This window comes from Tasmannia lanceolata, unplaced genomic scaffold (assembly GCF_043159265.1).
Source record: "Tasmannia lanceolata isolate RefF3 unplaced genomic scaffold, GAP_Taslan_0.1 ptg000002l, whole genome shotgun sequence".
Lineage (NCBI taxonomy): Eukaryota > Viridiplantae > Streptophyta > Magnoliopsida > Canellales > Winteraceae > Tasmannia > Tasmannia lanceolata.
In genome coordinates, this window is record NW_027518679.1 from 52,841,928 (window position 1) to 52,866,357 (window position 24,430).

Genomic DNA, 24,430 nt, shown 5'->3' on the forward strand with positions numbered 1-24,430 from the left:
ATGCTTCACGTATATTTATAGGGTGGGATCATTGATGTAACGTGCCACCACAGCCAGGGGCATAGGCACGTATAGACCTGGCAAAAGCGACCCGTGCCCGCGGGTCGACCCGACCCACCCGCAAATTTGCGGGCACGGGTCTAAGTTTTAGTGACCCGTGAAAAACTAACCCGCGGGTGACCCAACCCGCAAAAACACGGGTCGGGTCGGGTCAACCCGCGGGCACCCGCATTTTTTAGTATTTTTTAATTTTTCTTCAGAAATGTTAGCAGCACTACTGTTTTTTCGGAGGGAACTCTCACTTTATAAAAAGTACGGTATGGCCCGCACCATAGGATTATCCAAACCGTCCATTAGATGGGCCATAGCCTAAATAGGTTATGCCCCAAAATTATTTCCATTTGGTTGATTCTAACCCTCCGATCTATAAAGGGTTAGGATCAACCCTCTAACATTCAGATTGGAGGGTTATGATCATCCTATGAAAATGATTTTTGGAGCATAACCTATTTAGGCTATGGCCCATCTAATGGACGGTTTGGATCATCCTATGGTGTGGGCCATACCATACTTTTAATAAAGTAAGAGTGCGGTTATAAGAAAACAGTATTGTGGATAACATTTCCTTCGGTTTTTTATTTTACAAGAATTTGCTACCAAACTTCTCTTATGGCAACTTCTCGGCATGTGGCCATCGTCCAACGATGCGCACATGGCAAATGGCAAATGTTGCTAGCAAATAAAAAAAAGTAATCATAAGTGAAATAGCTAAATTATAAAGTTTTAAATGAAAAATTACCTAGAAATGTTTATAAAGTTCTAAAATTACGAAAAAATACTAATAAAATATAAAAGGTTACGACAATTACCGAAAAAACACATGCGGTCAAATCGGATAATTATTACAATCCCATATATTTGATATATTTGCGGGTGACCCGTGGGTTGACCCGGCCCACCCGCGGGCCGCGCGGGTCACCTAAATTCTGACCCGCAAAAGTGCGGGTCATTTCCTCACCCGACCCGTGGACCCGCACCCACATCACCCGCGGGTTGACCCGGCCCGACCCACCCGTTTGCCAAGTCTAGGCACGTATAGCATGAGGGGGGCCATGGCCCGCCATTGAATTGCAAAATCCCTTTCATGGTTTTATGGCCTTCACATATATTTATAGTGTGGGATCATTGATGTAACGTGCCACCACAGCCAGTGGCAGAGGCACGTATAGCATGAGGGGGGCCATGGCCTCCCAATGAATTGCAAAATCCCTCTCATGGTTTTATGGCCTTACATGCATGCTTAGTAGGGGTGGACATGGTTCCGGTTCAACCTAAAGAACCGAACCGAACCGGCCTATTTGGTTCGGTTCGGTTCATTTCTAAGATTTGGTGGTTCGTTTCCAATTCTGGGATCCTAGAACCGTAAGAATTCGGTTCGGTTATGGGTTTGGGATCTTAGAACCGAGAACCGAGTAGGATCATATCCCCCAATCGGATCACTGGAACATTTACCCTACATCATGTGATCACTGGAACATTGAAAATCAAATATCTTAGTTTACCTTGCACATTGGATCAACGGAAATTAGTTGAAACTTGATAGGTAACCCCATCCTCATGCAGGAAAAGTAAATTCATAAAAAAAAAAAAGAGTTAGCCTCTCATACTTACCCTCAGTAGAACCGACATAGAGGGGAAAAAACAAAACGTGTCCGGTGTGGCCCATTAGATAGTGGAATAACATGAAAGAGGCCTATAATAACCTCTCTTGATTTTCGAGCCCAATAATAACCTCTCTTTATTTCCCTCTCCTCTCTCTCTCTCTCTCGCTCAAAAGAGTTGCAGAAATGGCGAAAGCGGTCTTCGATTCTCACAGCAACACAGCAGCAGTTCAAGCCACCAACGATGATGCATCTGCTAGCAAGCTGTAACCTAATTCTTCATCTCTCTACTTCTCTGATTTTTTTTTCTTCGTACATTGCTTCCTTTTGATTTTACTCTTTGGATGCTCATAAGATCGGCCTTACCTCGTTACAAATATAATTCTGCATGTGCTATCTCTCGTTTTCCAATATGAGTCTTGGTTAATTTACTTCATTAAGTTTAAATTGATTGAATCAAGCAGTTGAGATTTCAAGTTAAAGTCAAAAGTAATAAGTAAATTCAATTAATTATAGTAGTAGATGCATAGGCTGATTAGATGAAAGGGATGTGGAAATAATTTAACCTATAAAGGATATTATTCTAGGTTTTGTTGGATAGAAATTGTAGAGATCTGATTCAAATTGGAAAGCTAGGTAACTTGGCCAAGCGTTTTAAGAACTAGGGCATGAAAAAGATTACATCATATATAATGATTAATGTCATGCATCGAAAATGATGCAGGTGAAATTGTAACAGAAATAAACAAAACAAAAAGATAGAATAGAGGGAGAAAGTGGTTGATTCGAGGCAACATAACCTCCTAATGGTTCGATTCGAGAGGAACCGTGACTCTCCCGGAACAAAGTCTCCTTTGTGCTGTAAAATTCTTCTCTTTTTCCATTTCCATTGTAATGCTACTATATAAATACAATAACAAGGTAGTTACACATCAACCCTCCATTTGCCCACTTACAAGACATATCACCAACAACTAACACCCACTACCCTAAACAAATAACCACATAAAAACTACATTCTAACTAACCCCACATAAACCACTAAGATGCACATAACAGAATGCTGAATTAACTTTCCAATGAAGTCATCCAATAGTTGGATGCTGACAGTTTGATCAGCAAAGTATTTATTGCATTCACATGCATCTAGTTATGTTGAAGTACAAATGATTAAATAACACCTACCCTAATGACTGAAGCTTTTGGTTCAATTGATTGTTTACATGGTATCAGAGCTATTACCTTACAGCAGGTTCTGAGTTCAAAACCCAACATCTTCTTGATATTAAAAATCCACACGTATGGCCAACCCAAAAAAAGAGGGGCCGCACATGAGAGGAGGGTGTTGAAGTACAAATGATTAAATAACACCAACTCTAACGGCTTAAGCTTTTGGAGTAATTGGTTCTTTCACAAGTTAGATCTTCAAGTTCATGAATACAAAGTAATTAAATGCAACAGGACTGAATGCTTATTAAAAACAGTGAGAAGCTCTGAGGTGTTATTCCAATCCCCATAATTATGGTTTCTTGTTCACATGCACTTGTCATTCAGTTGGCTTTGATCGCATAGTGTTGGTCAAATTAATATCACATTAGGAACCCAACCCTATGATCTGTTTCAGATTTCTAACAGTCTGTGAACTTTATAATTCTAATTCATGAGGTTCAGACCACACACCTGTGATGAAGCTCTGTTGAAATTAATCCAATGGATGAAAATCACTTGAAAAGATTGAGGAAGGGCGGAGATCCTCTGGTCGTCACTTTTCTCTTCTTCTTCTTCTGAACCAAGTGCTTTGGGTTTGGTCTCCAATATAGTTACCTCTTGTCCCAATGGCTGAAAAAGGTCAAGTAAGGATGAAGGTCATCTGGTCTCTATCCCGCTTCTTCTTTTGAACCTAGAGCTTTAGGTTTTGGTCTCCAATAGATTCACCTCTTGTTGCTGAAAATCACTTGAAATGGCTGAGGTCCTTTGATCCCTTTCTCCCTTCTTTTGAACCAAGATCTTTTGGTTTTGTTCTCCAATGGATTCACCTCTTGTTCTCTATCTTCTTTTTAGAGAGAGAGAGAGAGGTAAATCTATTTGAGACCAAAACCCAAAGCGCTTGGTTCTCTCTCTCTCTCTCTCTCTCTGTAAATCTATTTGAGACCAAATCCCAGAGTTCTTGGTTCTCTCTCTCCCTCTCTCAAAATGACATGCCTCCCTTTGAATTATTGGGTTAAGAACTTGAGATAACAAGCTTTTGGTCCTTTCGTCTCAATGCGTAATACTTAGGTAGAGAAACATGGGGTGGTTTCATATTGAGATACAAACTACATGAAATACCTAAAATTCCAAGAGCACGGTATTACTATGTAATACTCAATTCTCTAGGAGGTCTTTATATATATTTTTTGAATGGTTTGGAGGTGTTCATAATTATTTGCTTTTAAACCTGCAATTTATTTACCTATAGGTCCCTCCACGCTACTTATTAGTAGCTTCCAAGGAAAACATTCCATACCAAGTCCCTTGAAATCACACTATTTTGATCTAATATGATCGGATTGCAGCCGACCCCAACTAGTTTGGGACAAAGGCTTAGTTGAGTTGAGTTGAGTCGAGTATCATCGGATTGCTAAAAGCTTTGAAACTTTTCAACATAATTATATATATATATATATATATATATATATATATATATATATATATATATATACTAGAAATGTGTTTTGAGAAACCCTGATAGAAACAATTGTCAAATTACCGGGGTTTGTATTGATGCATCTAAACAATTAAACCAATCGGATTGCATGAAATAAACCTACACTAACTATCAACTTTTTTTTCCTACAACCGTCAACAAAGGTATTACCATGTCTAATCACAAATAAACCTACACTAACTATCAACTTTTTTTCATACCACCATCAACAAAGGTATTACCATGTCTAATCACAATCTTTCCATTGCCAAAGTCAAATTAAAACCAACCATCCACTTTTGATACAAAAACCAAATCTCTCCCAACATTTTTTTTGAATGATAAAATGACAAGGAAGCAGGATTCTTCCCTAGGAGCCTTCGATTCCCGCTCTGGCAACCTTTAGTAGGATTCTTCCCTGGGAGCCTTCGATTCCCGTTTTGATTCCCGCTTTCGATTCCCGCTCTGGCAACCATTAAAATCTCTCCGAACATTATTTTCAAAAAAAAATCTCTCCCAACATTAGGAGCACAAAAATCTCTCCACTCTAATGCTCTTCGATGTGGAAGTCCCATAATATACGTTTTGAAACCAAGTACCTCTGCTTGGTCGTTGTTACCCATGTAGATGAACAACTCTCCCTTCTCAAGCCTCTTTATGTTATGGAAGCCGTGCAGGGTTTTAAAGTGTCGCTTGCAATCAGAATCTACCCATCAAGTGTTTATAGCCACAACAATGTGTTTAATCTCTACACACAAAAGATTCGTGGGTACTGGGTACCTTGCTCGTGAATCTTGGGTTCGCATCTAAGCTTCATTTTTCGACGAAGATGAGAAAAAATTGATTTCCAGGGCATATCAGTGGGCAAGTGTTTCCAATAATATATATGTGTATGTGTGGGCGGGTGCGCGCGCGCGCGACTTAGCTCGCCTATCAACAGAATTGTTTATGCTCCTCAGTATGTGCAAAAAATAAAAAAATAAAAAAATCTCACGACCCATGTTCATCTCATAGATATCGTTAATGAACCTTTCTAGTTGTCATGATCCAATCTTGTCCCCTTTTGCCCAAGATATCATGTTGGAAGAGTATCCCTCTACATCCAACCTCCCCCAATCTGACTAATGAAAATATGTCTTTCATCTTTAAAAAGAAAAAGAAAATATGTCTTCCATAGCAAAGCTCTCACCTCAGCCTCCGACAAATCCGCATGACGAATCGGCCTGGAGACAGAGTGAATGATACAACCATTGCTATCTGGCGCAAACTTAAGGTTCACATATTCTTTTAGAGAACTCTAGGAGCATAAAAGTGTCTAAACCTCAATTAAAATGGCACATTCATTCCATGAGCAAATTTAAACATCCAAAATTAATCAACTAGTAACTAGGTTTGCAAATATTTAAAGCTTTTGAGTCAATTCATTAACATGTTAAATTCAGTCCAAACGTAGTTTGCAAACACAGTCATGCAAAAAAAAATAAATCAGATCTGTAACTAAGATGAAACAATAATGTACTAGTCCTTCCACAATGTGAAAAAGACATAATGTAATGTAAACAAAGCTAGGGCCCAAAAGTCTAAGGTATGAGTGAGAAAGGGATGAGTCAAGAAATGAGGCGGTGTGGAAGTGTTTGTATGATAGTGGGTAATAAAGGTCAGATCTTACCTGATCATGAGTGCCGGCCTTGAATTTATGGAGGAGAAGCTCCCACGAGGGGATGGAGTGATACTAGCAGTCACAGTCTGACCAAGGGCTGTATTAGTTACTAGTGATGAAGAAAAGGGTGAAAAAATGGTGGAACTGCACATAAATCAGCAGGGATCAACAAAGGTAGCCAAGAGAGGAAAGTGATGGCTAGATCTGATGTAAAAGGGGTGTAGAACATCATATTTGATAGAAAATCAGCAATCAAATAGAGGTTGAATAACTATAACATCTGGCTGTTCGTCGAGGAGAAGAGAGTAAAAAAAGGGGGAAGAAGAAAGGAAGAAAAATGCTTGAAAAAATATGTGAACAACAGGTTGCTGCTCGGAGACATCAGAAGAGGAAAAGGGGGCTTTGACTGCACTGGGGTGTAGGAAGAAGGCCGATCGTCAAGGGTTAGGATTGCCATCCCTAGCTTTGCATTTGTGTCTGTATATGATCTATGGTATGGTTGGAGAGTGATTTGCAATGGAGCAAGGGAAGAGCCCAAAGTGGATAAAGTGTGGGAGCCACCTGCCCAAGGACTATTGAAACTTAATTTTGATGGTTCCAGCATGGGAAATCTGGGTCCATCCGGAATAGGGGGAGTATTTAGAGATGACCAAGGAAATGTCATGTGGGCCTATTCGGGCCCAATATGTGTCATGGATGCGAATGAGGTGCAAGTGATGGCCATACACCATGGAATCAAGCTTCTAAGCAATGTTGAATTGGAAAAGGTGGAGATAGAAGGAGACTCAAATAATGTAATTAGGTGGTTTAATGAAACTCACTCAACTCCTTGGAGATTTGCGTTTCTCTTTGATGAAATTCAAGATAGTATTGGAGGTTCTCATATAGTCGCTTATCATGTCAAGCGGAGCGCAAATTGGGTAGCAGATAAGCTAGCTAAAGATGGGCTATCTAGAGAAAGATTTGAGCAATTTGATTATCTCCCCCCATTGTTATTTTTCTTTTGTTTCCTTCTTTGATCTTGTATTATATGTATTGACCATCTCGGTTAGGGGTGTTCAATCGGTTATAACCGAACCGAAATAACCGAAATAATTTCGGTTATCAAATTTCGGAAACCGAAACCGAACCGAATTTTACGAAAACCGAACCGAAACCGAATCGATTAAAAATTTGGTTAGTGATAGAAAAAGACAAAAAAAAATCTGTTTGGACGGTTTGATCGGAGGGCTATGATCAATCTATTGAAATGGTTTTTTAGGCACTACCTATTGAAGTTGTGATCAATCAAATGGACCGTTTGCAAAACTGGCATGTGATGGCGCACGAAAGGCTACCTCGGAGGGAGATAACACCGATATGGGTTGCACCGGGGGAGGGATGGCTAAAACTTAATTTTGACGGCAGTTCCCAAGGCAACCCTGGACCTGCTGGTTTTGGGGGTTTGATTCGCGATTCATCTGGGAGAACTATAATGTCATATTCTGGACACGCAGGGATTTGTGACTCGAACAAAGCCGAGGCTAGGGGTCTGCTTTTTGGACTCCGATGGTACTTCTCTCATAACTTTGGGCCTTTAATGGTGGAGGGGGATTCCTCTAATGTCTTAGCATGGGCGACCAATAACGGTGGAGGGCCATGGAGATTACATAATATCCTTGATGAAATCCGGGACCTTGTAAGGGCCATTCGCCCCACTCTCACACATCGTAGGAGAACTGCCAACTCCTCGGCAGACACGCTGGCAAAAGAGGGTGTCATCTTAATGTCTGTCATTGTAATATTTTCAGAGGCTATGACCCTGCGTTGATCTGCTGTATAGCTTAAAACACCTTTGTACTGGGACATCTTGTCCCCTCTCTTCTTTTCAATAATATTTTTGTTATCTTTCAAAAAAAAAAATCAAATGGACGGTTTGGATCATCCTACGGAGTGCCCAGACACCATTTTTTGAAAAAATAATGTTTATTTTTGGTTAATTTCGGTTATTCGGTTAACCGAATTTTTTTCCTGAGATAACCGAAACCGAAACCGAATAACCGAATTAACCAAAAATAAAAACCGAAACCGAACCGAATTAGCAAAAAACCGAACCGAACCGACCAAATCAATTCGGTTCGGTTATTCAGTTATTCGGGTAAAACCGAATAATGAACACCCCTAATCTTGGTCCTTTCACTATTATTAAGACTATCTACCATTCAAAAAAAAAAAAAAAGTCTTAGGAAGAGCCATCACAATGATTTGAGGTGAAGAAGTGGAAGGTTGCCATCTTAATTTGCTTCACTGTTGATGTTTGCCATACATTTCCTTCCAATCCTTGCTTTAAATTTTCCTTTTCATTGGCTTTATCCATCATATCGCATTCCCTTTCTGTTGAGTGGTTTTTTCTGTGCTGTATGTAACATGGCTTACACTTTCCTACTTATTTGGTTATCAAAGAAACTCATTATCTACCTGTCTTTATTTCTTTCATAGATTCATGTATGTAGCAATATTACCTTAAAAGTATTCTTTTGTATTGCTTCCAGCACTAGCTATCTGGCATTTAGTTTATCTAATTTATATTATTCCAGCTTTCTCAAAGGAACTAATGTTGATGTGAGTTCTTTTTTATGCTTATGATTGATAATAATATTATTCTTTTTGTTTTTGACTCAGATCTTGCATCAACAAGGGATACATGAAAGATAATTACATTCAGTTCTTCGTGAGAAGACCGGTTAGGAGATCTCCAATAATCAACCGCGGTACGATTGACCTCTGCTAGAAAATTTAGTTGGTAGATTATTTTTCCCTAAGTTCTGAATTTCAACTAAGATTTACTGATTCCGGTCCTCAAATGACATTTTGAAGGCTACTATGCTCGCTGGGCTGCTCTTCGAAAGCTTCTTCTTCAGTTTCTCACGTCTGAAAGGCATGGTGATGACAAAAATCCCACAATGAAACAGATAGTGTCTCTTGGAGCTGGCTTTGATACAACCTATTTTCAGTTACAGGTGTGAATTTTATTATTTTTCTTTTTTTTGAATGGTGATATGCATTTTATAATTATAAAACTGTTTTCTTAAGAATGCTTGTTCTTTTTTTATTTGTTATCATGTCCTTTGCATGGATACTTGAGGAAATTTAGTGGTGTGCCATTAGTTGAATGAGTTAGGTAGTTCCGGAAACGGACTTGTTTACCGCAATCCTTTTGGACTTTGTTGTGTTAGTTTGACATAATGAATCCATCATGAAGTCTCTTAAATGCTCTTGTAGCTTACTTTGCATTTGCATGTTTGAGTTTGATGATTTTGTTTTCAAATGTACAGGAGGAAGGGATTGCACCATATCTATACTTGGAACTGGATTTCAAGGAGGTGCAAGATTTGAAACATTCGTATATTATCTCGTGTATTGGGCAATCACTAGCTCATTTTTGTGGCTTAAAAATGAGTGCTGTTTGCTGAATTTGGTGAAGACTGTCTAGTATGTGGATGAAACCTATATCATCATATCTATGCTTGTCAGTCAAAATGTCACGTTTTTGCACATACTCATTATATTTACTGGTGGATATATTTTCATCCTAGATCTGTCCAGAATATGTAGAAAACTGTTTATTTATTTGTTTCTGCTTCTCAGGTGACGAGTAAGAAGGCAACTCTCATTGATACCTTCAACCAGCTGAGAGACAAAATTGGACCAGGAGCAGACATTTCACGAGGTAATTAACTCTCAATAGCAATGATATCACGACTGGTAATTTAAGATATCTAAGAAAATACTTTTATCATGCATACGGAGCACGGTATGTGCTGCTTCTATTCCTTGGTATTCCTCCCACAAACTATTACACTTGACTGTATTTGAAACACTTCACAACAATTATGCGACCGGATAGATGTCGGACATTCTATGTTCTTACTACACTAATTACAAGGGGTTGATTTTGCAGAAAGAGGGGAGATAATTAGTGATCATTACAAGCTACTTCCTGTTGATCTGCGTGATATCCAAAAGCTAGATACTGTCATAGCTCTGGCTCAGTTGGATCCTAGGTACGCAGGGGAAGATGTTATTTCTCAATTTAAGTGCTAAACACCAAATTCCATTGCCATTCAAAAAAAAAAAAAAAAAAACACGAAATCCCATTACAATCGTGCTGTGGGAACTTTCAGAACCCCTTCTGTCCATTTAAATGTGTGTACAGTTTGGTGCTTCCGAGATAGATCCATTTAAGCTTATGTATATATCAAGCGCACAGTTGTTATTGGGGAATCACTTTTATTTTTCTTCCTTTGTATGTCCAAAATGTCAGATTACCTCAGCTAAAGACCTTAAGAGGCTGTTTGGGTGCACAGAAAAACATTATGGAAAAAGAAGATTTAGAAAATCCGAGAAATACTTCTCAACACGGATCGAACACGATATGCAACAAAATAGCAAAAGAACGAAGCAAAGAAACACAATCACACAATCACACAAGATTTTACGTGGTTTGGCACTGCCTACGTCCACGGGGGGAAGATTTTCACTATTTCGGTCTACGGTTACAAAGTCTCTTCTTCTTGGCCAAGAATACACAAAAGAATAAAAACCTCATCCTGCAACCCTAACATGTGGCTTATATATCGACTCGCGTGTGCGTCACACACATTAGTCCATCAGGGTCCTGTATAAATGCCAGAACACAAGACAAAACATCTGCACAATAGAAGAAATTTCCATTGAAAAAATTCCAGGGTCTAGAGGGTTGAATTTTTCCTAGAAAACAAGGAAATTTTTTTTTTTTTTTTTTTTTTTTGAATGATACAAGGAAATTTTTTATTTTGGAAAAATATTCGACGGAAAATGAGTTTGCCAAACACTCGGAAACTCATTTTCCAGGAAAAAGTTTTTTCCAGCAAAATTTTTCATTGCATCCAATCAGCCCCTAAGATATTCCATTTTCAATATGGATTCTGTTAGTAAGAAGTAAGCTTGCAACTGTAATTTTAATGCCACCCATCTCATTTGAAAAGGGTACCTTAATTACATTTTTTTTCATTTGTGTACAATGATGTTTCAAAGCTCGTGTAAGCCTCCTTTTGGTTGTCCCTATGAGGTGTTTGGGGTGTTTAGTTGATTGAGGAGAGGAAGCTTTTGCTTGTCAAAATATTTCTATTGTGTTTGTACTAACTACTTTGTAGACTAGGATCCGTTGCATCTTGACCGAGGGAATGATTGAGCTGCTTCATTTTGATGTTGTCATCAGCTTGCCAACATTTGTAATCGCAGAATGCGTTCTAATTTACTTGGATCCGGATTCAAGCCGTTCTATAGTTGGTTGGGCTTCAAGAACATTCTCTACTGCTGTATTTTTCCTATATGAGCAGGTTCTTTCTCTATCTTTATCAACCTACAATTTTGTTTGATGGTCACATGCACTTGTCTCTTGATGTTTCTATACTTGGTAATCGTATGTCTTCAAATTATTTGTTGTATAAATTTATTTTTCGTCCGTTTAACAGATCCATCCAGATGATGCTTTTGGGCAGCAGATGATCAGAAACTTGGAGGTATTAGAGATTCTTTTCTTATGTAGTTTAATTTAACAAAATATGTCATATCACCCCTTGCTTTATTTATCTGTTTGGTGCAGTGCTTATAATTGATGAAAGAATATGTTGTAGTTTCCAAGTGCTTTGAGAGTTCCACAATCAAATGTGGGGTTTCCATCGGCTCCCCACTTATACAAATCTCTCCATCGGCAGCATAAATCTGAGCTAGAGATAGAACCTGAAACAACTTCGCCCAAAAAAATACAGAGCGATATAATCTTTGTGAAAGCGAAGAGTAGGCTGCAAAAAATCTGCTCATTTCTTTCTTTTTCGTATCACTGAAATAGATGCTAGCCTGCAAATGATTCTCTCTATTCTCTTCAAACGGGGTCATGGACTGACAATCAAGTAGAACGGTCATATGAGAAGAGAAAACCCACATGATCCCAGCCTAAGGATGCGAGCCCAAATTACTCTGGCATACCCGCAATGAATAAAAATATGATCCACCGTCTCTCATTCCTCTACGCAGAGGTAACAGTGGTTAATAATCAGCTTTTAACTATTTCTGAGGTGGTCTCCTGTGAGATTTTTATTGAAGAAAGTCATCTACCCAAAAGCACATGCTCTAGGAGGGACTGGTATGTGCCATACTCTATCCAAGTGTGAGGAAAGAGGGCGAAGAGTGATGTGATGATAGAACGACTTGAGAGAGAAGATCCAGGGGAATCCCAAATCCAAGCCATCTTATCCTTCCCATGCTTCTTAATGTACAAGAGCTCAAAGTATCCAAGATACTAGATATACAGTCTATTTCTCTTTCAAAGAATCCCGTCTAAACTGAATTGTCAAGGACTCACGACCTTCCTCCCACTGAAAATAATCTTTGACAAAGGCGCCCTTATCTACAACTACCATCATGAGGCCCGAGTAGAAGTGACTTAGGGGACCTTCACTACATCACTTGTCATGCCAAAACGTAATTCTGTCACCTTTATAAACTTTGAACCTTATCCCCTTCTGAAAACTATACTTATGTTTAAGGATGCTCATCCAAACCATCATATTTTTTTCGGGACTTGTCATCACAAGACCAATTACCGGAGGTCGACCCATACTCTCAATCACCTTTAGTCCAAAGATGGTATCTGTCTTCCCCTTAACGCCACAACCATTTTCCAAGAAGGGCATTATTCACACCCCTTAAGTGTCTGCAACCTATTCCACGCACTTTGATTGGCTTACAAACCTCTTCCCAGCTTATAGGGTGGAACATTCTCTTGTCCTTGGATCCATCCCAAAGTAAGTTCCTCTGGATTTGCTCAATTCTGTTAACCATACTGATAGGGCATCGAAATACAGATAGCAGTAGATTGGGATGTTTGCAAGGTCTGCCTTTATCAATGCGATCCTTCCTCCCTGAGACACTAAATTCCTTTTTCATGAAGCCATTGTTCTTTCAACCCTTTCAATAATTGGGTCCCCAGCCCTCTTATGGGGTCTCCCCTCCGCAAGGGGTAACCCCAGATATGTAGTCGGAAACCGGTCCACTACACAAGCGAGTAAATGAGCCAATCTGTCACAACCCTCTTCAGAAAAGTTGATCCCACGCGGTTTAGAGTTCATAAATTTTGATCTTTGCATAGTAACACCTTCATATCACCTCAGGCTTTAAGCTTGACCATTTTCTATTCCTCAGCCGCATAGAAGATTAAGGTATCATCCGTTCGCGAATTGGAGATGTGAAACCTCTAAGTCAATAGGGCCAATTTAAAATCCCGCCAGGATCCCACTTCTTCTGCCCTTTGTCGATCATTGTAATCAGCATTTCTACATCTATGGCCATCAACGATGCAGAAACTTTATATTAAGATTTGTATTTTCATTATATGTTAATGTTATGATGGGCAAACTTGCCCAGAACAAAGGGAAGTGATATATCTTCCCCCTTTGATCACCAGGAACACCCCCTGTCAGTGTTTGTGGCAATCAGGGGCATTGAATTCTTCTGACATAAGTACAACAGGGGCGGATATATCATTTCCCAGAACAAATTCTGTACCAGAAATATGTTATTAATAATTTCATGAAGTCATTTGTGCAATTTTCTTTACAGAGTCGAGGTTGTCCTCTCTTGGGCATACATGCTACACCAACTTTACAAGCTAAAGAAAAGCTCTTTCTTGATCAGGGATGGCAGGTATATCTTTTTTTCTAATAAGTCTTCATTGGTATGAGCAACCCTTTGAATTGTTGAGATAACTTTGGAATCCTCTCGAAAGAAGTTATGTAAAGCCCTTTGGTCTATTTAGTTGTGTGGCATTTTTATAAACTTCTGAAGCTCAGGGTGTAATGGGACTCTTTAGTTGTTATTCTTAAGTAGTAGGTCCCTTGTTGCCCTTCTTTTTGTTGGATTTTCTTTGAATGGAGAACTATTTTTTAATTGTGCTGTTTCAGAGAGCTGTTGCTTGGGATATGCTGAAGATTTATAGTAACTTCATTGAAACTCAAGAAAGACGCAGGTAATATGCCTTCTTAAAATCTTGGGAAATGAGAAAGATGCCGATGTTTTATTGAAATGAGTCATGTTTGTAGAGAGAAACAAAATCTTTCTATCATTTCTGCCCTATCATTCTCTTTTAACAATAATATTCATCCATCTTTTCATGGCTGTGCGCTATGATTGATGATGGCTCTCCATAACAATCTGCTCAGCATCACCCAGCTAAGCACCAGTGCATTTAAGCAAGATCCCTCTTCTAGAATTTAGTTGTCTATGCTGTCCGCTGAGAGGATGAGGCAGTAATTGTTTCCCTCGATTTCTATTTAAATCGCCTTGATTGTCTGATATGTTTTTTTAGGAAAAAAATCAATAACTAATCATTTTTGCTTGTCATGTCAGGATCGAGCGTCTCGAATTGTTCGACGAGTTTGAAGAATGGCACATGATGCAGGTAAGTTCATAAACCCTGGGTTTTTACATGGGTTGTCCTAACATGTGCAGCTGATTTTCGCCATTGATTCTATCTTCCTTTGAAAGGGCTCGAGTGAGGAGAGGGTGGGAAGTGACTGAAAAACAGGGAAAAGAAAAACTCTGCTCAAAATGGACTTTTTGTTTCCCGTATTTTTCAGCGACTTCGCTCTCTCTCCTCACTCTGGCCCTCTCAATTCTCTCCCTTTCCCACTCTCCCAACCCCTCTCAACACTGAGTACGCTACTATTCCATTGAAAAATCATGGTTGTCCAACATGGCCCAATTGTTTACAGGATTTTCCATTTCTGATCTTTCCTTTTGACAAAATCTCTGTTTTTTTCAGGAACACTACTGCGTGCTCTATGCAATCAACGATGCAATGGTAAGGACCCACGTCACACCCCTAAATCGCTTTTCCCCTTTATCTCTCTTGTAAGCCTGTTTGGGCCTTGTTCTTTGGATTTTTCTAATAAAATCATTGGGTCTGTCCCGGGACCTCAGTGCAAAATTCTGGGTTAAAAAAAAAAAATTGGCACCTGGATTGGCCATGCACGCGGCACTTGTGGCCCTGCTTTTGGGTTGGATATACATGTATTTTTAATATCAAGTAGTTATTTGGTTTTGAACCTAGGAATTGGCGTGAGGCAATTGCTCTGATACCAAGTGAAACAACCAGTTACAAAAGCTTAAGCTATTAGAGCTGGTGTTATTTAATCATTTATAGTTCAACATCTCTCTCTCTCTCTCATACTTATTCAATTTCTTGCAGGGCTTGTTCCAGGATTTTGGATTCTCCGAGCACGTTCCCAAACCTTCTCCACAGCTGCTTCCCCAAAACGAGGGTTGAAATTTCTACCCTGGTTAGTTTGACAAGTGGGAATATTACTTATGTGTCTTATTCGTATAATTTTTATATGAGATCCTTTCTAAAGTTATCAAAATCTAGCGGCAAGTAACACTAGATGGTCTCCGAGGGCATCGAATGAAATGTTGCGGGCTAAGGTCTGTTCTGGCCAAAAAAATGGGGCCCACCCTTGTTGGTCTTTTCTGGGAAGTGATAAATTCGCCCCTTTTCTTCCCTGGCCACCCCCTCTAGTTTATTTATGGGTGTCAATGGACCTAGAGGGTCTGATAGATCTGAAAGTTAATGGACATGATTTGGGCACAACATCTGGATCTGAACAAGTCCATTGGATCCATAAAGGTCCAAAATTATTTCGGATTGTGACCCAGATGTAGCCGCAAAATCCAATGGAGCGATCCCAAATCTGAATGCATGGTGCCAATGTATGAAAAATACCCTTAACATTTTCATTCATTTATGTTTATTCACGAAGGCCATGTTTGGCTGCCATGAAAGTTTTTTCCATGGAATTTTAGTCTATGAAGCAGTGAGAGAAGGCTAGGAAGAGTAGGTGGAGGGACTTGAGAGGGCATGGATTAGGAATTTAGTAGAGTGTGAGAGAAGGTGGAAAAGCAAAGCTCTAATAAAATACAATTTATTTTGGGTGATGATTTTTTCACCCCCCTTAGGATAATGCGTCTCCTTGTTCCCCTTGTTAGTGTGATTTGATGTCAAAAGCGCTAAATTCTCCACATAATTGACGTTACGAGGGGGGCGCATTATCCTACAGGGAGGTGAAAAAATCATCTCCCTATATTGTTTTGCCCTACTTTTTCTTACCCTGTCCTTAGTCATGCAATCTCAGGAAAGAAAAATCGTGGTTGCCAATCATCCATAGAAAGAAAAATTCTTGGCTGTTAGAATTTTCGGAAAGCTAACAACAACCATTCATAGGTTATAATAAAATGTGGTTATTATTTTCTTATATATGTTCTTATACCTTTGCAAAAACTAGGGGTGCAACTTGGCTCAGGTCAGGTTGAACTTTTGCCAAAAGATTAAAAATTTATTTCATTCAAAACCCGAGCTGATGACCCGGGTTGCAACCTAGCAAAAACCAGCTACAAGGGCTCTCCCATTGGACTATCGAACCAAATTGCACTTAGAATCGTCGTTGTTATTAAAAAACACTGGCAAATCGACTCAGAGTTTGTCTGATTAGAGTCGTCCTGGTCATTAATTAGTGATGAGTCGACTCACACCATCCCATCACAGACCCACTTGGCTTCCAAAATGGCATCTATTCGTTAAAATTCCAATTTTCTAATTGTGTAAAATAGTGAAATCATCCGTTAAAGATGTTTATTAGTTCAATTAATGGGTTCAAGGCTTCTTTATACCACCCCAGTACTTTGCAAAGAGGCTTTAAAATCACTTATCATTTTGGATTTTGAGAATTGATTTTCAGTCCAAAACTGATTATTGGATTCAGATTTAAATACAATTTCGAATCTAATAGTCAGTTTTGGACTCAAAATCCGAAAAAAAAAAAAAAACAGACCATAGGAAGCTAATTACTAAGGCCATTCATTTTGGATTATTTTGAGAATTGATTATGAGCCCAAAACTGATTATTGGATTCATGATCAAAAGCAATTAAGCAGCTAAGTAGATCCATAACTAGAACGCAACCTTAAAACTGGCCAAGATTTTTTGACCTGTCCCAAGTGCATCATTGGAGCAGGACGCAAAACTGGGACAGCTAATGTGTAGAAGACACGTGGACATAAAAAAAACCCTTGGCCGTCCTAGGGTTGCGTTCTCTTTCTGAGTTCTCTCACAACTAGAACCCGAGTGAGTCAGCATTTTGCTTCCTTCTCTCGCTAATATATCGCCCATAAAAACAGCCAGAAAACACGTGTCTTAATCTCGACCCTCTTCTCCCATGCAAATCGCTGCATGTGATGGCACAAGGCACGTGCCGACTCTCTCTCTCCACGTGGATCCAACACTCTCTTTCTATAAACAGTCACAAGGCCACCCTCCATCTCAAAAATATCCTAGAGAAGAAAAAAAAAATACTCAATTTTTCTTCTACCTTTCTTCTACTTCTATTCAATGGCAGAACAACATCCCCCTCTTTCCCACCAGGTCGTTAAGGCGGCAACGGCCGTTACTCTTAGTGGCTCTCTCTTCCTTCTCTCCAGCCTCACCCTTGCCGGAACCGTTATCTCCCTAACGGTAGCCACACCATTGCTTGTTATCTTCAGCCCCGTTCTGATTCCGGCTGCTATCACCGTCTTTATCCTCACCGCAGGACTTCTCTCTTCCGGCGGGTTCGGCATTGCCGCCGTTTCCATTATCTCGTGGATATACAGGTACTGTGAACCCCAGATTTCGATCATATGGTGTAATTAAGTCCCTAGAGTCTAGTATTATTTTTCAAAAAATCATTTCCATATCATGATCCTAGCCCCTCCCATATTCTATAGAGGAAGTAGTGCAATTCTATGGAAAAGTACGTCTATAGATCATTTCCCTGGCCGTTCTAGGAAATGATTTTTGGGGCACATGCAACCTATTTACATTGTTGCGCATCAAATGGTCGGTTCGGATCATCCTATATATATAGTGTAAGCTGTATGTAGTATGTACATTACTTTTTGAAAGATATTGGACCAAGCTTACTCTTGTCAAACCACCCATCACTCTAAAATTAAGCACAAGTTGTTAAGAGTTAGTCTTATATTTCAACACTTCCCCACACGTATGACCCTTCGTTTTGTTTTTTTCTTTTGCGTGAGGGTTGCCCCTGGACTTTTTTAATAGGCCGCTGATAAATTCGCACCCCAAGTAGAATAATTCACACCCCTTTAATGCGAATTGGCTTTAGAAAAGCGCTAAAGTCTGCCACATCAATTCACTTTAGAGCGGTGCAAATTATCCTAGAGGGGGTGTGAATTTATCATCACCCTTTTAATATCATACCATGTCAAACAACCAATTACTTCAAAAACTTAGGCTGTTAAGAGTTGGTGTTATTTAATCATTTATACACTAACAGGTACTTGACCGGAAAACGGCCGCCGGGCGCAGACCAGCTGGAGCATGCTCGGATGCGGCTGGCGAGTAAGGCGCAGGAGATGAAGGAGCGAGCGGAGGGGTGAGCAGGCTTGTTAAGCTGCACTCACCATGCGACTTAGACAGAGATGGACGTGATGATGGCTCTTATACAAACTGCATCGAAGTGTTGGTTTTATTTATCTGTTTTTCGTTGGGGACGTGTTTTTTTTTTTTTTTCTTTCCTTTTTATCTTGTTGGCGTATGTGTTCTCTCTCGCTATGGTGTCTGAAAATGGGCTGGTAACTTGTGTTTGATTTATATGCATGTGTTTTTTCGATTACACTATTTTTTTATTTTTTTTTAAAATTTTCTGTAGTTGGCTGCTAGTCTAATTCCGAACTCATACCGTGTTGACTCGGAACTCCATCGAATAATGGGAATAAAAAGGAAGTAATTGGACTCAAATTTACGTTTATTAGGCCATGCTTGGCAGGCGTGAATTTTTTTTCCATACAATATTAGTTCATCTGTGGTGGAAGAGGTGCGACGAGGGTGGGAGGAAGAGAGAATTGAGAAGGCATGAGTGAGGAAAGGGTGACTGGACTTTTGAAAAAACAAGAAGAAAAACATGTCTACAAAAATAGAGTTATTATTTTGTTTTTCTTATTTTTCAGCCCAGACTAGGAGTGCAACTGGGTCCGATTGGATCGGGTTGAGGCCAACCATAACCCAACCTGAGTTGGCATTCCCTCGCCCTAACCCAACCATAACCCATCCTGAGATGGCATTTCCACAACCCTAACCCAACCCGCCTCTAAATCTCTCAACCCTAATCCAATCCATCGGACCCGAATTGGGTTGGCACAGGTTCACCTTAGGCCAAACAGAAAAATACACTAATGCAAAGAAAATCAAGATAAATGTAGACAACTGAGGTTAGGGTCGGGTCGGGTTGCCAAGGCCTCAACCCTAACCCAACCCGATATCAAATCGGGTTGGCTTTTCCCAACCCAACCCGATATCAAATCGGGTTGGCTTTTCCCAACCCAAGCCAAAACAGGGTTGAACTGGTCGGGTTTGGGTTGAGCCCGACCCAAGTTGCACCGTCGCCAAAACTCATCATCTCCTTCCTCATGTCCTCTCAATTCTTTCCCTCTCCCACTCCCCCAACCCCTGGCAAGCTAATATTCCTATTCCAATTCATCGTTGTAAGACATGGCCTTAATTTTTGAGTCCAATTCTAAGATCTTAAGTTGAATACCATGATCCTAGGTTTTACACACTTATGGGGTTGGATGACCCTAGATTTTACACAGTAATGGGCCTTGGCTTGTAGCTCAATGGTTGAGGCTTTGTCGCAGGTTTGATCCGAGCTTACCTACCAATAAAAGGTTTTACACTGTTGTGTTAAAATCGTGCTACCAGGACATGTGGTGAGGAGGACATGTGGAAACATGTAGAAGCCAGGCCACGGCCCCGACGAAGACGAAGGCCCTCGGTTGAGAGGGTAGTCCTTGGGCAGGCAACCCCAAGAACTCACGACAGAATGCTGCCTCATGGGTGCATAACCAGTGTCGGCTGATGACCAAATAGGAGCCCTCGGCGATCATGCAGCATCCCGTTGCCTATCAACTCGCTAGTGATACCACGTCCCCTAGCTCACTAACTGCTAACCCATCGTTGCTAGAGATGCCCCTCACTCACTAACTGCCTGCCCATCACTGCTAGAGACCATACAAGGTCTCATCCCATCACCCACCAACTACGGGTTTGGCACCACCGCTGGCCCATCACCCACCAACTACGGGTTTGTCACCACCGCTAGCCCATCAGTGCTAGGTATGATAAGGCCACCCGTATGATAAGGCATGGGATGTGTATTGTCCTGTCCCACCACCCGTAGGATTGCCTCCATCAGGGGCAGTACACATCCCATCCCTTACATAAGGGTGGCCTGACATTCCTAGCCAATTGTACTGCACCAGTACTAGTGTCCGTACCAGAGGCGTCACGCCGCTGTCACATAGTTGGCCCGTGACTCCGTGAGACACAAAATCTCTATCTATAAAAGGGAACCCTCTTCTCCATTTCAAAGGTAACTGCCAATATTTACCGAAGTGCGAACACTCGACACTCCTCTCGGATCACCGAGAACCTCTCACCCTTTATGTTCAGTTGTCATAGTACTCATTCTGTTGTGTCGAAGGGTTTTCTTGAAGTTCCAACTCCAGACATCCCTAACCTTTGCATGTGAGCGCAGGACATGAGGGCCAGACAACTACCTTCGTCTGACTATGCTTTGCCCAAAGCTTCTACCTCATGAGACCGAGGCTAGGGCCCATCCGAGTTTGAGGGTCCGACCATGCTTCTACCTAACGAGACCAAGGCAGGGGTCCATCCGAATATGAGGGTCAGATTTGAGCAGCAGCATACACAATAATCAACTTTGGACTCATAATCGATTCTAAATCTCAAATACACAAACTGAGTTTTAGACTCGCAATCAATTCTCAAAATCCCAAAACAAATTGGGGCTTAGCTTTGGATTTTAAGATTTGGACACATTTTTAAGCAGGGCAGTGATAAATTGACCCCCCAAAATGATAAATCGACTCCCCATGTGTCTATCTCTCTCTAACCCGGAGGAGAGAGAAAGACACATGGGGAGTTGATTTATCATATTTGGGAGTCGATTTATCACTTCCCTTTTAAGCATGGTGATTATGCATGCATCCATATCCATAGGAAGCCATCCATGTGGACATATATAGATTGGAAATGGTAGTCAGCCACTGTGTCGCATCAGAAGGAGAATATATCTTGAACTCCTAATTTTCTTGACTTTAATTAGTACTGAAAAAGAAGAATCGGTTAGGCTTGGATCTAACCGAACCGTGGTTCATGGAGAATTATCTTAGTGCAGACCTAATTTACACTAGAAAGGCTAAGGCCATGTTTGTTTTGGATTTAGAGAAGCAATATTTCGAGCCCAAAAATAGTTATTGGACTCAAAATTACTCTAAATTTTCGAAACAGTCGATTCTCAAAATCGAAAACAAACAGGGCCTAAGGTGCCCACTCTTGGCTCTACTTAAGAAGAAAAATCCAAAGGTTTCTCACCATCTAAACATGATTATTGGCATCTGAGTCACAATATAACCAAAGTAGCTTCGCACTGATCATGACACAACAGGAAAAAAAAGTTTACAAAGTACCTGAATTTTGCGATCTTATGCTAAGTCACTCAGTGAACCCAACGTTCAAGACGAAGCTGCTTTAATGGAGGTCCAATGTTGGGCTTATTTTTCCGGGGACATTGCCACTTTCCAGCAATCTCCAGCTTTTCTTTATCAGGAAAATTGGTTCTTTCCAATAGGGCTATTCTTCTCACTTGATCTTGGCCTTCACAAACTGAATTTTTATCGCTTTCTTGCAAAACTAAACTCGCTTTGCCTACACAAATCTCTCTTAAATTTCCATCTTTTTCTGACAAGATATTCTCATCAGTAACCATCAGATGCTTTCCAGCCAAAAGGTCCTTGTGATTCCTCCTTGAAATTAGCTTTTTAGGAGGCGTTTCATTTTCAATTTTGTGATTTTTTGTTGAAATAAATCCATCTTTGGTAACATATTTTCCTCCCTCCTCTTTGCTTCTTGAAAACAACTTTGGAGAAACTCTGTTCATTCCTTTTGAAATGGTTTCCCTCTTGGGAGATACATTATCAACTTCTATCAAATCTGTTCTTTCCAACAGTTTCCCTTCACAATCACTTCTTGTGGGCAAACATTCCAGAGATTTTGCTTGATTCGTCTCTGAATTTTCAGTACTTTTCGACTAAACAAGATTACCTTTTCCAACACATTCTCCATTCAACTCTTCTAGAGATATTTTATGCCATGTGCTTGAATTTCCATGATCTTTTGATAGAATAGAATCACATTTTCGTAAAAAAACACCTTGCAACATTTCATCTTTAGTGATCCTTCCTGAAAACAAGGGAATTTCAGTAATTTCAATCAACCGGTGATCCTGTAATTGACAAACAGGAAAAGGATTTTATAAGGAAAAAAGATATGAAATATTGCAAAGGTCTCTGCACAAGAAAAGTTGGGACCATAATAATGATGAAAAATAAGAATCTAGAATATTAGAGACATGAATTCAGATACCAAGAGAGGTGAAATCAATAATTTGGTTAAGGCTTGGGAAACAAGGACAAAACCGCAGCCTTACAGATATTCAGTCTTCCTTTCATGTACTGAACAATGGTCATAACCCAAAGCCACACTAACTGGATGAACACTTTCAGATCAATGAAGGATGAACTCAATTTCATACCAAAGAATTTTTTCATCTTGGGCATTTGGATGATCTAAGGAATTTGTTTTGGTAGGTAAGCTGGGATCGAACCTCTGACCTCAAGGTTGCAGGCCCAAGCCTTAACCATGGATATAAGGAATTTTGACAATTCTTAAAAACTAATGGTTTCATCCTGAGGTAATTTTGACAATTCTTAAAAACTAGTGGGACGTTCATCCTTTACCTCAGGATGATGTTGCTATAATTAACGCCAAAGCTTGTTTTATCACACATGATCTGATGACACAGATTTGGATGTTGAATGTCGACCATACACATAAAATTATTGTTTATCAATCACAATTTGCCACAAGATAAATATAGTGTTCATTTAACAAACTAATAAATGTTAGTATTAGGAAACTAAAACTCTTAAACAAACATGAGATAATCAAATAATAGCGCATTTGTCAATATAGAATAGTCTTCCCTTAGTCGCCAATATACAGCAAGAAAAAAAAACAAACAGGATACAATGAATAAAATAATGGAAGAAGAGTTCGTTTAGAATTTTAGGTTTAGGGGAGGAGGGTTAACAATAAATATTAGTTAAATAAGAGTTAAGAGGTGTTCATAATGAAACAAGACTTAATAATAAAAGAAAAGCTAAATAATATATTCAATAATAAATAGTATTTCACTTGAAATGGTACAAATGCATGTCAACACCATGGTTTTAAATTTCGACCGAAATCCGACAGAAACCGAAATTTCCTGAAATTCCGAGTTTCGGCCTTTACCAAATTTTGGTCCTAAATTTTGAGAAATTGTAATTAAAAAAAAAATATGTTACAAAATTTCGGAATTTCGGTTGAATTTTCAGTTTTTTGAAAGTTCGAAACCGGTACCGAAAGCGAAATTTTAAACCATGGTGAACACACTCACTTTAAGTTTGATACTTCCAATGGTATGTTTAACTATCGAAAGGAGTGTTGATATCCATGTTAGAAGTAAATTCAAAGTGTCAGCTAAATACCTAAATCATAGTTTAAAACTCAATTTTTCAAAGCGTCTGTTGCCTATACATCCCTTCTCTGCAGAGTATTTGCAGATTAGTCATCGAAAATTAGAGAAATACTAACTGCAGATGCACCCTATACATCAATTTTTCATAGTTCTTGTAATTATTTTCAGGTTGAAGGCACCAAAAAAAAAAAAAAAACTGTTCCATGTGTAAACAAGTTTGATGTGCATCTGCAGTGGGCTGCATTTACAGCTAGTATTCTGGAAATTATGAAACACTCGAAAAGTTTAACTATGCCTCAAATTTTTTCTTAATTAGGATCTGTTTCTTTTGACGTAAAATGGGCATAAAACAAATTGGCACTCGTTTTTCCACTGAAAATTGGCAGTAAAATTTGATTTACTCCCATTTTACGTTGAAAGAAACATAACTTTAGGGCCCATTTGGATACCCCTTGGATTTGGATTTGGAGGTGAATTTGGATTTCCAAAATCCATGGATTTGAAATCCAGAATTTTAAAATTCACAAGTTTATAAATATTGCCGTTTGGATGACCACGTGTAGATTTGGATTTCAAATCTAAATTAATTTGTTTTTGTTTGGATGCTCTTTGGATTTTAATTTGAAATCTAGCAAAACCAAAAAGCCCTAAAATACTTGATATAGGGGCATTTCAGCCATTTTCCATGATC

General features: G+C 39.5%; 2 protein-coding genes across 2 annotated transcripts; both read left to right on the forward strand.

The window, feature by feature from the left end:
• Positions 1–1,766: 1,766 nt before the first annotated feature.
• On the forward strand, positions 1,767–15,467 carry SBI1 (Leucine carboxyl methyltransferase). The gene is made up of 13 exons (XM_077380718.1): positions 1,767–1,927; positions 8,669–8,757; positions 8,864–9,006; positions 9,322–9,369; positions 9,635–9,716; positions 9,948–10,050; positions 11,247–11,367; positions 11,503–11,550; positions 13,649–13,732; positions 13,990–14,054; positions 14,435–14,486; positions 14,850–14,888; positions 15,276–15,467. The coding sequence occupies exons 1-13, from the start codon at positions 1,848–1,850 to the stop codon at positions 15,351–15,353; spliced, it is 1,032 nt and encodes a 343-aa protein (XP_077236833.1). The 5' UTR covers positions 1,767–1,847; the 3' UTR covers positions 15,354–15,467.
• A 1,931-nt stretch (positions 15,468–17,398) lies between these two features.
• On the forward strand, positions 17,399–18,753 carry LOC143878430 (oleosin L-like). The gene is made up of 2 exons (XM_077380726.1): positions 17,399–17,728; positions 18,415–18,753. The coding sequence occupies exons 1-2, from the start codon at positions 17,469–17,471 to the stop codon at positions 18,515–18,517; spliced, it is 363 nt and encodes a 120-aa protein (XP_077236841.1). The 5' UTR covers positions 17,399–17,468; the 3' UTR covers positions 18,518–18,753.
• Positions 18,754–24,430: the final 5,677 nt, after the last annotated feature.